Genomic DNA, 15,481 nt, shown 5'->3' with positions numbered 1-15,481 from the left:
GTGAATGTGCTTATCTCCTGAAATTTCAGAGCTGACATAAAGTAAATAAAATCATTTAAGCATCAGCTTTGAGAGGAAAATTAAAAATTAGGACTATTTTTAGTTCTTGACCTGCTTCCTTATTCTACAGTAATTATTTAAATGCTTCAGTTCGAGGGTATTTTATTGCATTGAATGCCCTTTATCTCTTCTTTCCATTACCATGGCATTTCTCCTTTCTCTTCTTAAAAAAATGAATTATTTGTCTACTTTTCTTTAGATCAGCATAGAAATGGCTCTGGTGCTGCATTCCCATTAACATCGAGACCCCAGCCCCGGCTACGGCCGCTGGAAGCAAAGCGCCACCAAGAACTGATCCCCATGGCACGCTTGGAGAGACGGGCAGGCCCAGCCAATCTGCCAGGTCCAAGAGGAAATTCAATCAGCCGCCATCGTTTCACCAGAGTAGACAATCCAGCTCCGATGCCAAAGGCTCGGTTCACTGTCAGAGAAGTAGAGGAGTATGAGTCAGAAGAAGAGACAGAAGCAATGGCACCAGCCAGGCCATTAGTTATATGAGGAGCAGAGAAGATCAGTGTTTGCATCTCTAGGCGCCCTGGTGCGCTGCTTTGAAAGAAACAAGAGAGCTTTTATATGAACCAAACTGTGATTTTCCTCTGGGGACCAGTGTACTTGTATCACTTTCAGGAGTTGTGTTAATGAACTTAGTGGCTCAGAGAAGACTCGAATTCTTCTGTGCTTATATCAAGCTTTCTTTCCAACAAAGCACTGCAGGAAAGAGGAGAACATGATATTTGTAGGGGTTTGGGTGTGGGTTTAAACAGCAGTAGTTGGGTGCATGCAATGCTATGGGTGGAAGCTGATGCTGCCCTTGTTTCATATTGTGGTCTTCATCCAGAGGATAGAAATATATAAAGGCATCCCTGATGTGTGAATGCACAGATTGATTACCTCAGCTTGTGTAGAGCTTTTGATTTCAGAGTAGCTGCATTCCGGGAAAGAGTTAAAAACAAAGAGGCATTTTTTTTAGGAAATGTAAGTGTCACTGAAGATGCCTAAGCAAGACCTTAAGTCAAAAGGACATTTTCAGCACTTGGGAACCTCTTGGTAACTCAGGTTTTGTCTCTGCAGAAATGCGGAAAGTCGTCTACTGTGATGATCCATGACTCCAGCTACTTAAATCCATTTCAATGTGTAGGCTCCTATCGCTCTCCTACAGTTGTTTTGGATGAATAAAGGATGTATCCTCTGTATGTACAAATCCAGAGGAGTTTTCAGGCAGGAGTGCTGTCAGGATTTTATTTGTAAGCATGGAATGGCAGGAACATAAACAATATTTTTGGGATTCAGCAAGGGGGAGGCTTCCTTGTAAAGTATCTGACTTCTCCCTTCCCCACTCCCACCTTGTGTGCCCAAATGCATGCACCATTTTTCACACTACAACTGGACCAGCAATGCAGTTAGGATGCAAGAATCTGGGATTAAAGGTAGAGTGAGCCTAACTGTGTAACCACCTGGCTAGCAGGAAAGAGGGACCCTGTGTTTGTCTCCCAGCTTTTAGTAGTGTGTCTTCTTATATGTTGTACAGACCAGCTTTTCCTTAAAAAAACAGGCAGAAATAACCAGAGGGATGTGCACTACAGCACTTGACCTCCCAACCTTTCTGTGGAGCTCCTTTCCAAGTGGCTCTGTGTGCCCATGCTCCACTCTCAATGGTGGATCTCCCTAGCAGCAGGAGAAGCAACAGTATGGTCTTTAGTAATTTTAGCTAAGTCCCAGACACCTACTTTTTCTGAATAAGTTTCTTTCTGCAGAATGGAGGCAGGACAGCAACTGTTTTCTGTGTCTTGGGGCTGTAGTTGAGCTGATTTTATCCAAAGGGGTGAATTGAGTCCAAAATCCATAAACCCACCTTTATTTACAGCTGCAGTAAAATCAAACCTATGGTTAAGAAATGCACCAAGTTCAGTCATATTTTGTCAAGTTTCCTTTCCTGTCTCCTACACTCAGACCTTGCTTAGCTGCCCAACTCAAGGTCTGTAAATGCTATCTCAGTTAGAGAGAGATTCAAGAGTTAGAGAGAGCAGTGCTACCTGCACGTTTCTCTTTTTTATACTGCTGGTATTGCTTGTATATCCTGGTCCATAAAAGAATTTATTTCTGTAAGTTATGATTTCCCATTTCTGACAAAGGGTTTCTGATTCAGGACAGGTAGAATCTAAATTAACAAACTTTAAAAGCACTGCCAGAGGAAGCAAACCCTACAAGCCCTTTCCCCCATTTTCTTATGTTTGCAGCTTTTATGCTTTTTAGCAGGTTATATTGAATCATCTGTACAGAAACTGTCCAAAGCTTTATAAAACTTGAGTTCTGTTTGTATTTCCTTATTGTGCCAGAGAAATTATCTGACTTCCTTTTATGAAAACAGTGGTGCATTATTAAAACAGGGTAGGATTTTTCTTCTGTACCGATACCGAATTAGCAATGAAATATAGTTCTGTACCTGAAAATCAACAAATAAACCCAGCTCCACCAAAGGAGGAAGTGCTCCACAGAGTTTCTAAACAAAAGCCTTGTGCCAGATCTCAGTCCTACAGCAAGTTATATTGACATATCATAAATCTAAATTAAAACACGATATTAAGGGAAAGACTTATCACACAAACTCAGGTCTTAAATTGCACTGTGAGCCACATGGCTGCCACATGATATTTAATTGAAGGCAAAATTAGCACCCATATGATGTGTTCTTAGGCCACAGAGGTGCATGGAGTAGGGCAACAGAGGTGTGAAACCTGCTTGTGCAGGGCTGTGGGGGATTAGGATCTCTGAAACTGGCTGGTGGGTGGTATGAGTTGCTGGAAATCTCTGGGGACGGAGAGAATGTGGAAATCTGAAAGGAAGGTGAAGGAGGGATAGTGCCTCATCCTCCAAGGGAGGCTCATGAGAGATAGCTTTAATGGAGGAATTACTGTGAGCTGCAAATTCAGCATTTCATCTTTAAGAAGATTTAGTCAATGAATTGTCTGGGGGAACTGGACAAACTCTGTGAGACAAGGATTAATGGGATATCAGGAATGGCATGGGAAGGGACTAGACATGCATCATGAAAAACAGGAGTCTCTGCATTTTGGCCAGTGTATGTTTGACAGATATGCTCAAAAATGACTCCTAAATTCCTTAAATATTGTAGAAGTTGTAGAGCATTGTATAATTACCTATTAGAAGTAGAGAACAAAACATTCAGTTTCCAATTATGGGTTTATATTAGAACTAGATAAAAATAATAAAATACTAAAAGAATTAGTGCATAGATGGAGTCAAATCTCCCTCCTTTGCTTCATTCCTAATCTTATTGATGAAATCAGTGACCCAGAACTTCGAAGAGTGCAAAGCTGTAGAGCAGCTATAAGTTAATAGAGTGCTCTCAGATTTTGCAGTCTTGCTCCTAAACCTGTAAAGTCTATTTTTAGTTTTCTTTCCTAGCAATTACTAAATAGTACTGGAAGAAAATTTCCTTCTGTGCCATTAGTTGCTGTTAATGGCTTTGCTGGCCATCAGCCAAGAAGCAATGCTGCAGATGCCTATATAAAATATGTTCCAAAATATAATGTTGCACATTTTTTTTTTTTAATAATTATTTCTTACTTTTGGATAAAAAAGTTCTCCTGAAAGAAGCACATTACTTATATTTTAAATAGAAATAACTACAGCAATATCTTATTACAAGTAACTTAATCCATGTCTATAGGCTTTCAGGCCTCACCATAAAGAAAGCTGGAAGGGTTTAGGGCATGAATTTAAATCCAGTGTGTGGGCATTCTTAAACTCTTTAACCTGGGTCACATCCAGGAACCTTGTGCTGATAATTTACAAAGGTAAGTTAATTCAAGACCTTTTTTTTTTTTTTGGCTGGTACAGTGCTATTTACTCAGGAATTTAAATTCCACACTGATTTAAGGTGAACTGGCCTAGGAAAGTCATGCCCAGAAGGTGAAGAATATTATTCAAAATCCATAGAGGAAATAAGAGCTCAGAAAATTGGGCAGGAGGATAGAGCAGGACAGGTGAGTTTCAGGAAGGAATAATAATGAATAGCCTTTATCTTCCACAGTAGAGAAAATAGGAGATGCAGCATGGTGTGGTTTAAGCCCAGCTTGCAACTCAGCCCCATGCAGTCACTCATCCACTCCCCCGCAGTGGGATGGGGGAGAGAACTGGAGGAAAACCTTGTGGGTTGAGATAAAGACAGTTTAATAAGTAAACAAAAGTCACACACACTAGCAAAACGAAACAAGAAATTTATTCAGCACTTCCAATGGACAGGCAGGGGTTCAGACATCTCCAGGAAAACCAGGCTCCCATACATGTAATAGTGACTTGTGAAGGCAAACTCCATCACTCTGACTGTTCTCCCCTTCCTTCCTATTTCCTCAGCTTTTACTGCTGAGCATGACACAGCACAGTGTGGGATATCCCTTTAGTCAGTTGGTCAGCAGTCCTGTCTTGGCATCCCCAGCCCCTTCATTGGTGGGATGAGAGGCAGAACAGGGCTGTGTTCTGTGTACACAGAACTCTGTGCAAGCACGGCTCAGCAAAAACAAAAACATCCTGGTATCAACCCTGTTTCCAGCACAAATTCAAAATAGAGGCCCCTATGAGCTACTATAAGGAAAATTATCCCAGCTTAAACCAGCTTGCACCTGAACAGAACTTGTTAATCAGTGAGAAAAATAAGACAAATACAGTCATAATGAGAACATATTTTAGTAGTAAAAGCTACAATGGTCAAAGAGATTATTGTAGAAAAAGGGAGGGATTTCTTGAGGTCAGTAATAAGTTGTGAGCAGCTGGCATTACTTTCATATTTATTGCACAGTGTAATTGATTGTTAGATCTTGCTGCTCTTGCTGCAGCTATTGCTTTTCAATTAATACCCCTGATGAGTAAGAATGTGTAGTAAAAGAAGAATCTCTCCCTTAGAGAACTTAGCAAGAAGGATGCAGCAGCAAGGGGAGTGGCAGCAATCAGGACAAGAAGGCAGCCTGTGCAGAGAGCATCCAAGCTGTGACCTCCAGAAATGCAAGTTCACAGTGTGCACAGAAGGAGGCATTGCTGTGGTCTCTCTTCAAGGGACAACGGTGCCCACCCCAGAGCAGTCAGGGCTGCTGCCAGCTGTACAGCAGCCACGGGGAAAGCTGCTGGTTACAGGATAATGCCAGCAAGCAGGATAGGAAGGATCTGTGAAAGACCCAGAAGAGTTTCTGAGTCACACTAGGGAAAGACACTGGCAAAGGATGCAGAACCAGGGGCTGGGGGAGGCAACTCCCCTTGTAAAACTCCAGTGAATGGAACTGGCACGCGTCTATGGAAGGCAGAGAGGAGAAGCTGCAACAGATGGAAAAGAGCAAATGTCCCGGTGGGAGTTCTGGGCAGTCTGATTTAGTGCTGTGCCTGCCCCAAGGAAGCACACCAGCTCAAGTGACAAAAGCTCAGATGCGTTCAGAGCAGGAAAGGGAAGTTACATGAGGTTCAGGAAAGTAGGTCAGAGTTTCAGGCGATCATGTTTAATGTGAGAAGGATAATATTCATGAGAGAGGTAGTCAAAGAAAGAGGACTAGTTGTATCTGTATGGGAACAATCAAATTGCTGTGGATGCAAAACACAACCTAAAAGTAACAGAAGAAGAAAAAAATTGTGAAATGTTCCTTATTTTCTTGCTGGTGAGTCAGTTTTGAGAACTAACACTTTCAAGGTTTTTTTTCTGCAGTCCAAAAACATAGATCTCCAAACCTCACTGAGGTTCCACTCACTGAGTGGAAACTACTACTTAAAATCCTGTGCATGACTGAAAAATAGAAAATATTTTCAAGTTTCCTTTTTCCATATTTTCATTCTTTTAAAATTTTTCTATTTACACATATGCGTAAAACACAAACACTGAGAGTGGAAAAGCAGATTACCTTACCTTTATATTTTGTTTGCTTTTTAGGTAGGGCAATTATATTTATTGTTTTGTCAAACTCACTGTACTTAAGAGCATTAAAATTAGAGGTGTTAGGTTACATGAGTAATATTCTGAACCAGTTAAAATGACTGGAAGTCTATTGAACTAAGTTGCCTAGTTAATTTCATTTTGAGAATCTTTCTCAGTGTTAATCGCAGGTGAAACTCCTTTTTCTTTCCTTCTTTGGTTTCACAGGTATAAAATTTCAAAAGTTAATATTGATTCTTGTTCATTTCTAGTCCACCCATCCTTATGGAAAAATCTGACTACTTTTCAATCATCAGAAAAGTGACATGGACTGGAGAAAACAGTTGAGCTGTGTGAGTCAGTTGAGCTGTGAGTGTCAAGTTCTGATTTTCAGAGTTTTCTTTGGCAGGGCAGATTGCAGCCACACCAACAGTGAATAGCTGGTCAGGAGTAGACACCCAAACTGAGCATCATACCTTACTTATTTTTCTACCATCCGTGTGGGAGTAATGTAGAAAAAAAGAAGCAGCTGTCAAGAATAGCCACAGGGAGCTGTGGGCACAGGTATTAGTCATCTGCAACAGTTCTTTTACATATGCAAACACAGGTCAGATTATCAGACACCTACTCAATGTTTTCCATCAGTAACCTATTCTGTTAAATATAAAATTATCATAAAATGTGCTTGAAGTTAAGGTGCTGGCACCTGTGCCAGGTATTAATTTAGATTCATTATTTGGTACTAAGCCTAGCACCATTTGCTCCTTGCACTAATGAATCATCAGCAATGATAAGGGGTGAAAATAATGAGTTATGCACGAATGTCAAAATAAAAGGGCTCTTAGTTCTTTTAGGATATCTTGGAATAAACTCTATAACCCTTTAGATAGTTATAATCATGGCTTTACTTATGGGTAAATGTCCTGGGGTGACTTTATGACGCTGAATTGTATCCCAAATCATCTGCTTATGCTGGATATTGAGTTCTGTGCTTTTAAAACTAGATCTGAGAGCAAAGCAGGGGAGAAGGAAAAGTGGTAAAGCAGTGGAATTTTTTCATGGCTGTATTCAAAACATAGGGATAAGAGCTTCAGCTTGTTCTCATGTGCTGTGCTGTCTGCAGCACAGACAGCGGGAGAGAGCTCTCCTTTGGTTCTAGTTGGTTTTTTAGTTAGGTGAGGTGGAGAAGTTCCCCAGACTGTGGCTTTTATTTATTTTTTTGGACCTGTTCAGCCCTGCTCTGGACTGAAAACCCAGAAAAACACTGGGAGCTCAGACCTGTGGTCCACCAAGACCTGGGAAGTGGCATTCCAGTGCCAGAGGGACTGGGAGACACTCAGTGAGCTGAGAAACAGCCACGGAGAACTCTCTCTGAACTACAGAGGAACTTTCTGAATTTGCCATCTCTTCAGAACAGTGAAGGTTTTATCATTTATTATTAGTTTTTTATACTTATAATTTTTTTATACTTTATTTCTTTATTTTTTATACTTTATTTTTTTTTATACTTTCCTTGTTAAATAAGCAGTTTTTTCCACTTTTCTAGAAGGAGGTTTATCTTCTGAACGGGTGCGGGGGAGGGCTGCTCAATTTTGCCCTTTAGGGAATCATCCCTTTGGAAGCTGTCTTCCAAATTTGTCCCAAATCAGGACAGTAAATTTCCTATCACAGAAGCTTAGAGTGGTGAGAAAACAATATATAAATGTAAGTCAGCTTCCCACATATATTCAGCCTCAAAGTTACATGATGATGAATATTGATAATATTTGCTGTGGTGCACAGTGTCTTCCAGGTGCTGCAGGAAGGCAAAGCACAGACAGTTTAGTCCCAGGGCATCCTGAGATTTATGCCAGTGTTAAAATCCTATGTGTGAGGTAGAGAAACTTGCACATAAAATGAGCCATGTGTACATATAACACAGGAACAGTGCCAGGAACAAGAGACATTTGTTCCTTGACCCCAAGTTTACCTTTACTTCCCTTTAGCTTCCAGGTTCTGACTGAAACCTACAGAAAGGAACAAAAGAACAGGCTGAAACTTTTCATTCATCTCACAGCACAAAAAAGGAAACAATTCGCACAGACATTGTTTGTGCTCTGCTTCAAACCTGACATCAGGACTTGCTGCTTACCAACACTCACTGTCCTAAAACATGCCATAAAATTTTACCATACTTAAGATAATTAAGATAATTACATTCACTGTTGTTCCTTTCAGAAAAACTATATATGTTCTGTATGTTTTGCTTAGTTCCAAAAGCTGGTGACATGGTAGAAAATGAATATAATATGGCAAATACACTTTTTTCTTGGAAAACAGAACAGAAACTCTTGGAAGCTGCTCCTCTTCCATTTTGGTCTGATGGGGATGGGAAGCTGGAGATGTTTAGCAGAGGTGCTAGAACTAAGACAAATCTCTTAGGGCTAAAGACACTCAGGACTAAGGCATACACAGATGCCACAAACCATCTGAGTTGCCACGTTTGGCAGAGGAACCACAGAAGCACTTTGCTCCCTGGATCAGAGCTTAGAAAGGCCCCTCAGGGCACCTTTGGGGCAGCTGGACAGAATTCCTGGGGCTGAAATTGTTGGGGACCTGCTCAAGGCAGCCAATGGCACTTAGGGCATAAACCCTATGAACATGTGGATGGCAACCTTGCAGTGACCTGAGAAACAGCTCTGCCTCCACTGACTCCAGTGACTGCTTAGAGACATCCCCCATGTGCAGACTCCTTTGAGGTGAGCATATGGATGCAGCTTACTGTGCCTGAGCTAGTATTCCACTGACCTGATCCTTTTGGCACTCATGAAAGAAAAGTGTCCTTTCAAAGAAAGGCATTATGACTGCTTCGTCTTTCAGACAATTCTTCTTTTTCTCTTCAATAAATTAAGCTATTTCTACATGTACACATAAAGCACATATACACAGATATAAATATACATATATATATGAATACATATATATTTAACCAGTGTCTCACTGTGTGACTGTGTGCAACTCCCACATTCTCTCAATTTCTAAGACTCTCTGTCTGCAAATGTATTTGGCTCTGTCACCTGTAATGGCTTTAGTGATAGAAAATTGCAAAGTTCACATTACTGCAGCCTCAGATGGACCCTTTGGCTTGAATTCTGCCTACTGATAAATATTCCAAAATCATTCCTCATCATTTTCATAAGCAGGTAAACATAGATTCAAATGAAAGTGATGATGCTGACAAAAGTCTTAGCAATCTGAAGGAGCTTTTTCAGGAGTTTTTTTCTTATTTTTCCATAGTGTAGAAATGCCTGATACCAATTTACCAAGAACTGCAGAACAGATAGAACTGATAGAATAGCTCAAGATCAGATGCACATGTCTTGTTCCTAGGTAATGTAAAGAAAGATAGATGTAGTGACCAAGCTCAAAACTTCATATAAGCAAGTTTGCATGAATTAGGTTAAGTTCCAAAGCTCAAATGAGCTCATTTGATTATTATTGTTTTTGTTATTGGTGGGGTTTTGTTTTAGTTTGTTTTGATTTTTTGGGTTTTAACTTTCTACTATGTGCAAATTTTCCTGTATTAATTTTTCTGTCTCTAAAATAATGATTAAACTAAACTTCTGATCGATTATATCATTAGTTATGATTTATCTGCTGGAAGAGGAATGCTTTCACCAAAGAGGAAAGGAGCTGCAGTGACCTCTGTTGATGGAATTAAGCAATGTGTTTAAAGAGACAAAAAGGAAAGGTGACATATTCAAATCCTCTGCAGTAAATCAATAGAACAAAATGTAAGCTGTGCTAACTTTCAAACTGAATATGAAAAAGACTGACCACCCACACCTAATACCCACTGAAGTCAGAAACCATATCACCGTAGTTGCTTTTTTAAAATTATTTTTAGAAAATTTGATCGGGTTTTTTTTTTTTTTTTTTTCCTTCTGTGTGGGGTTAAAAACCATTGCCATAAAGACAGAGGACATAACACAGAAAGGAGATGTGCAGTTTTTTGCAGTACTATAGTGCATTCCAGGAGTTTATATCACCAAAAGAAAGGAGTTTATATCACCTCCTAGAGAGTGATCTGAATTTAGTGACCTGTTCCCCATGCCAGACTGACACACGGTATTCTTGAAGTTTTGAGGCAAAGAGGCTTTCCAGTTGGCAGGCTGCCCGTGGAAGAAAGAAATATCTAGGAACTGTCATGCCTTTATGACCAAGAATTTGGAATGTTTCTTTATTGGCTAGTTCTGATACAGGAAAATAATTAAACACGTAAATACCCACAAGGATCTGGACCTTAATGCTTAACTTCAAGGCTGGGAGGAGTCTCATTAGAACCAAGCATTTAATGATTCATCCCATGTGAATAAAGTTATTGAAATCAATAAGAAATCTTCCACCAAGAGCTAAGTAGTTTGTGGAAATAGGAGCAGTGTGTCCTTAATCTTTTCACACTTGGGCCTTTGCTAAGGACTACTCAGTATTAAACAAAGACGTAAATGAGGGGCAGGGCTTTGTGCTCTTAAAGTTATTTCATGTTTCTGAACTGCCCAGTAAACAATTGGTACCCACATTGTTTGTTTTTTCCAGGAGCCAGAGTGATAAAAATTGGTATCGGTTTCCTTTAGTGACAGGTGTTATGGTAGAGCTGATTATGATCATCAAGATGGAATTCTTCCCATTTCAGGTATTTCAGCTTGATAATGCCTACACCAGAGCCTTATAAGTTGTTTTTTTTTTTTTTTTTTAGTATACCTTACAGAACTACTGCTGTGCCTAAAACATCCTTTTCACAGGAGACAAATTGATGCTGCTAATGATATTTTACTGGTACCTGCTATGGTTTTCACATTCAAGATTTGAAGAGAATAATTTCCTCAAGTGTAAGGAGGGAAAAATACCAAGTACATTCTGGTTTTTATAAAAAATACTAGAAAACGTACATACCTTGTTTTGATATATTGATTTATCTATTTTATAGATAAATATAAACCCAAAATAAGTGCACTAGGACATCATTAACTAGCTATTAATTGTGTACTTGGTCTGCCAGTCTAAGAATATCAAGATACACAAAGTGTAAGGAATTAAAACCTCTCCCAGTCTGCATATGTTACAGATGCCATAAATATAATGGTGTCTTTATACATTGTCAGAGTAAAGCCAAATATTTATAGCTGCCTCTTTGAGAACTACATGCTGCCAGACATGAAGGAAGTATTGATGTATCTTCTATATATAATTAATTATCCTGCTGAAGATCTTCATTGACTGCTGGGAAATTATGTCTGGATTTTGTCTCTGCATGAGTCTGGCAAATTTTTGTGCACAGTGGTCAGGATATGAGGTATAGCTGGGTGGTATCTTAAATCAAAGATTTCTTTGCCTCAATGTATCATCATCCTACACAGACCTCTACAAGTTACCAGTTTACTATGCTAAATATAAACCTAGAAAAGACTATTCCTGGAAGAGTTTATGCATTAAGTAAATTAATTCTATGTTGGAAAAGCACATAGAACCATTCTGTATAAAGAATATTTTTTTTCTGCAAAGTGTTATCCCAATTTGTGGTAAGAATGTTTTTTTTTTAGATTGCTTGACATAATTATAAAAGGAACTTTTCTAATATTGTACATAGTTACAGCTTTTGTACTGAGGCTGAAATCACCTGTCCTCTGACATCTGAGGTAAACCTGAGCTTTGACATGTATTAGCTTTGTGACCTGAGGTATCATTTTAAGAACCAGGTTGTGGCTTGAAAGGAATCAAAATATCTTATTGCTGCTTTCTACTGTGCATTCTTATTACCCAGCATTCAGGATTTATAATTTAGTTCTTTTCCAGTTTAATTTTATATTGCATTTATGAACAAGTTCCTGAGCTGTTATTTATGTACCAGTCTTTAGAGGTCATCTCTTTTGGCTTATCTTATAGAAGAAAAAGGAAAAAAGTCAGCAGTCATCTTTTTTTACATCTACAAAAGTATCTTTTTCATACAATTATAACTGTTTGACAGGAATTTGCTCAAAGTTAATGAATATCTTTGGATAGAGATTAAAAATGGAAAATTACATCTTCAGAGATGTACTTTTCTTTAAATTACTAGTATGTGAAAACTGTTTTGGAACTTTAATTGCTGCTACAGGCTTACTACAAAATAAACTTTGCAATAAACCCTGGCTGATCCTTATCTATAACCAAAAAATCTCCACACTAGCAATAGCACAATGTAGGGTGAAATCATATTTGGATTTGGAATTTTTTTGCAATTGAATTCAAAAAAGCAGGTTTTTCTCTTCAAACAGCCCCAAACTTCTCTCTGTATGCAGAGATTATCTGGATCCTGCAGTAATTGCTGGTTTGGTCAATTGCTTGATTTTCTACAGTGAGGAGACTTACATACTTTCTGGTTTTGGCCTTACACAGAAGCATTTGGGTATGATTTCTCAGGGTAAGCTGGACAGTTCAAACCCAGAATTTGAGTGACCTCCTGAGTTGGAAGCCAACTTCTCTGCTCAGTGCCAGCTCTGAATCATAACAATTATGCCTGTTTCCAAAAACTGCATCTCTGAACCTGCCATTCTTTTGACCTTTGTGATTTTGGCAATTTGTATCTCTCTGTTCATCCTGTTTTAGTGTGATACAGGTGAGAGAATCCTGAGTCCCAATCCCAGGAGAGAAGGCTTCATCTAATCCTCCTAGAGAGGCAACCCCTACGAAGGTGATAGGTAAAATCCCTTATCATCATGGAATCACAGGATTGTTGAGGAGGGACCTCTGAAGGTCATCTACTCTAAATCCTCATCTATGATTTCCCTCTAGTGAGTAGACAGCTGGAAAATACTGGACAATGCACACACCTAGAAGTTTCTTAGCAAGGGTCAAAATTCATATTCCTTCCCAGCATTGTAAGAAAAACTTCAGGAAAAGAGGTACATGCAATGAGCCATGAAGGAGGAGGCCCCCTGCCTAGGCTGGCCTGTGATATTTTAGTAGTAGCTGTGGGAAAATGTGGGATTTGAATCCACCACATTTGGATTCAGATGTGTGCTCAGCTTATTAAGGTGAGGCATCTTTTGTTCTCTGTTCTAGGAGGCAGCATCTACAGGCAGTGATTGATGGGCCTGGGTAGCACCAGGAAGGCCTTTTTGAAGTGCCTGCTGCTGCTTTCCAGGAGCCCTGAATAGATCCCAAGGTGCCATTGCTACAGGACAGATGAGGCACCCTAAAAAAAAAAAAAAAAAGATTATATTTTCCTAAGGAGTTGAAGGGGGTTTAAAGGATTTTGGTCTTTTTTGGACCAGCATCCAAACACATTTTATGTGATGCTAGGTCTGAACTTGAGAGCAGTTGTTAAAAACATGTTGATACATTTTACTCTAGTTCTGTTCCAAAATAATTGTGTGGGCTCTAAAAATGCAGTATCTAGAATCAGAGCAGCTGTAACATCATCTGTATCATGAGCTCCATGCCCATATTCATTTAAGAAACCCATCTATTTTGCCTTAAGAATGTTTATGGTCACATGTGTGTGGTACTGAGCTAGCCTGGGAATCCTGCTGCTAGGACTGGACTGTATGCAGAATCAAAAATTTGTTAGCTCCTCACTACTGGACTTCACACATCTTCGAGTTTCAAGGTATTTATTTCTGCATTAGAAAACACAGGTCAGCCAGATTCCTCTTTCCTCTCTAAGGTCTTTCTGCTCCAGTTTATTTCAAACACTGTGGGATGGTGTTTGCTGCCATTACAGGACTGGCACCAACATGCTGGTCCAGCTGAGGTGAGATCCAAACTGCTTATGTGACAATTTTACTTCACCACAAGACAAGCAGAGGCTAATTGCACAGGGCAGATATACAGCCTGTGCTGCTCTCCTCAGAACCTGCACATGGAAAACAGGATTTGATTTACTTATTTCTAGGTATCAAGTGATAAACCTTGTTTCAAATGATGTAAGAAATTTTGCTAATTCTGTATTTTGGCAGTGTGTTCCTTCCTCAGAAGTTACAGACAGAGTGTCATGCAGGAGGAGTTAAAAAAATACCGGTAGTTAATGACTGTGAATGTAACTGCTCCACCTTTTCTTTCCATGACGCAACATTCCGAGAGAGACTGTTGCATAAGAAAGTAATCAGAGGCAGGTTAAATTACAAGGATATTACAATCTTCTCAATAAAGTAATGCTCTCCTAACATGGCTTCTATGAGTAGATTTGTTGTAGGCATTGGACACTGTTTACCATTCCTCTGCACTTTTCTGATTGGGTGTTTAGGATGGTTTTCTTCAGGGTGTAGTTTCTTGTTTGTTGGTTTGTTGTTTTTTTTTTTGTTTGTTTGCTTTCTTGTTTGCTGGGTTTTTTTTCCCCTGTGCAGCCTTTTCTCTGATTGAAAATATGTTCACATTTTGCTGACCAAATGTAGTTGTGGGATCAAATACTACTGCTTTTTAAAGTTTTTTATGGCTTTTAAATGCTTGCAATAAAGTTGAGAACTCTTAACATTTAAGTATCTATGCCTAGCTGAAATTATTTATAAATTCAGGAGCAGATTCTATTTGCAAGATCTGCATTCATGAAAAAAGGGAAAAATAATATCAAATATAGTACTGCTTATTAGAGCTAATTACATGGAAGATATATAAAATATAAATAAAATTATACTCATATCTGCATTTATATGTGCATGTGTGTTTGTGTGTAAATGTATTGATACTAAATATATATAAAAGGAAAAGATGCTGTTAGTCATTGAAGAAACAGTAAATTTGTTCTCTACTAAACTATTAGCATTTGAGAATAATCAAAACCAGGGTATAGATAGTTGAAGAGGGTATGGGAGACAGTGATACTGTGATTTCCAAAGGATTGTCAATACTGAAAATGTTCATCAGATCTTTTCAGTGGTATGTATATCTTGCATTTAAAAAAATTGTCAAATGCTGAGAAAGTTAACTGAAATAATTTCACTGAGACAAAGAAATCTGACATCTTCCTCATTATGCCAATGTGTCCAGTTTGTTTCTGTACCAGTGAGCAACCATTAGTTTGCTAATAAAAAATTCCACTCTTCTCAAAGCTTTCCAAAGAAGTGTCCACATTTGCCATTCCTGAACGCTCCTGTATGCATCTTCCCAGTTTAAAATGCCATTTAAATCCTTTTAGAAGTTTTATAATATCACCAATTTGTCCTATTACTTTTTTTTTTTTTTTTTTTTTTTTTTTTTCATTTGGAATACTCTGAAAATGAACATGTTGTACCTATTTCTTGATACTGTTAAATGAGTTGTATGGTTCAATAATACTATCTTTGAAATAATGAGAAGGCTCTTTCTAGGGAAAAAAAAAAAAAATTGATGCCTGGCTGCTGCATGCTCTAAGCACAGCAATTCGCTCTCTTAACCCCACATACTGATGCTATTCCACTTTGGAAGTGCTAAAATCCAGGCTGTAGGCTGGGGAGGGTTTCTTGTGCAGCTGAATGTCATACCCTTTATCTCTGGAGTGCAAAGGCAGAATTT

The 15,481-nt window shown here is 38.9% G+C and overlaps 1 protein-coding gene across 1 annotated transcript in view; it reads left to right on the top strand.

Moving 5' to 3' along the window:
- SLC9A4 (solute carrier family 9 member A4) overlaps positions 1 to 2,537 on the top strand; it is a 31,766-nt gene extending 29,229 nt beyond the window's left edge. Inside the window, exon 13 of the mRNA XM_086880390.1 lies at positions 260 to 2,537. Within this exon, the coding sequence (XP_086736516.1) occupies positions 260 to 558 (299 nt within the window). The 3' untranslated portion in view covers positions 559 to 2,537. The remainder of the gene's footprint in view (positions 1 to 259) is intronic.
- The last annotated feature ends 12,944 nt before the right edge of the window (positions 2,538 to 15,481 follow it).

The sequence above is a fragment of the Cyanistes caeruleus genome, chromosome 3, assembly GCF_971803275.1.
Source record: "Cyanistes caeruleus chromosome 3, bCyaCae1.hap1.1, whole genome shotgun sequence".
NCBI classification, from domain to species: Eukaryota; Metazoa; Chordata; class Aves; order Passeriformes; family Paridae; genus Cyanistes; species Cyanistes caeruleus.
This window is presented reverse-complemented; position numbering and strand designations above follow the sequence as displayed.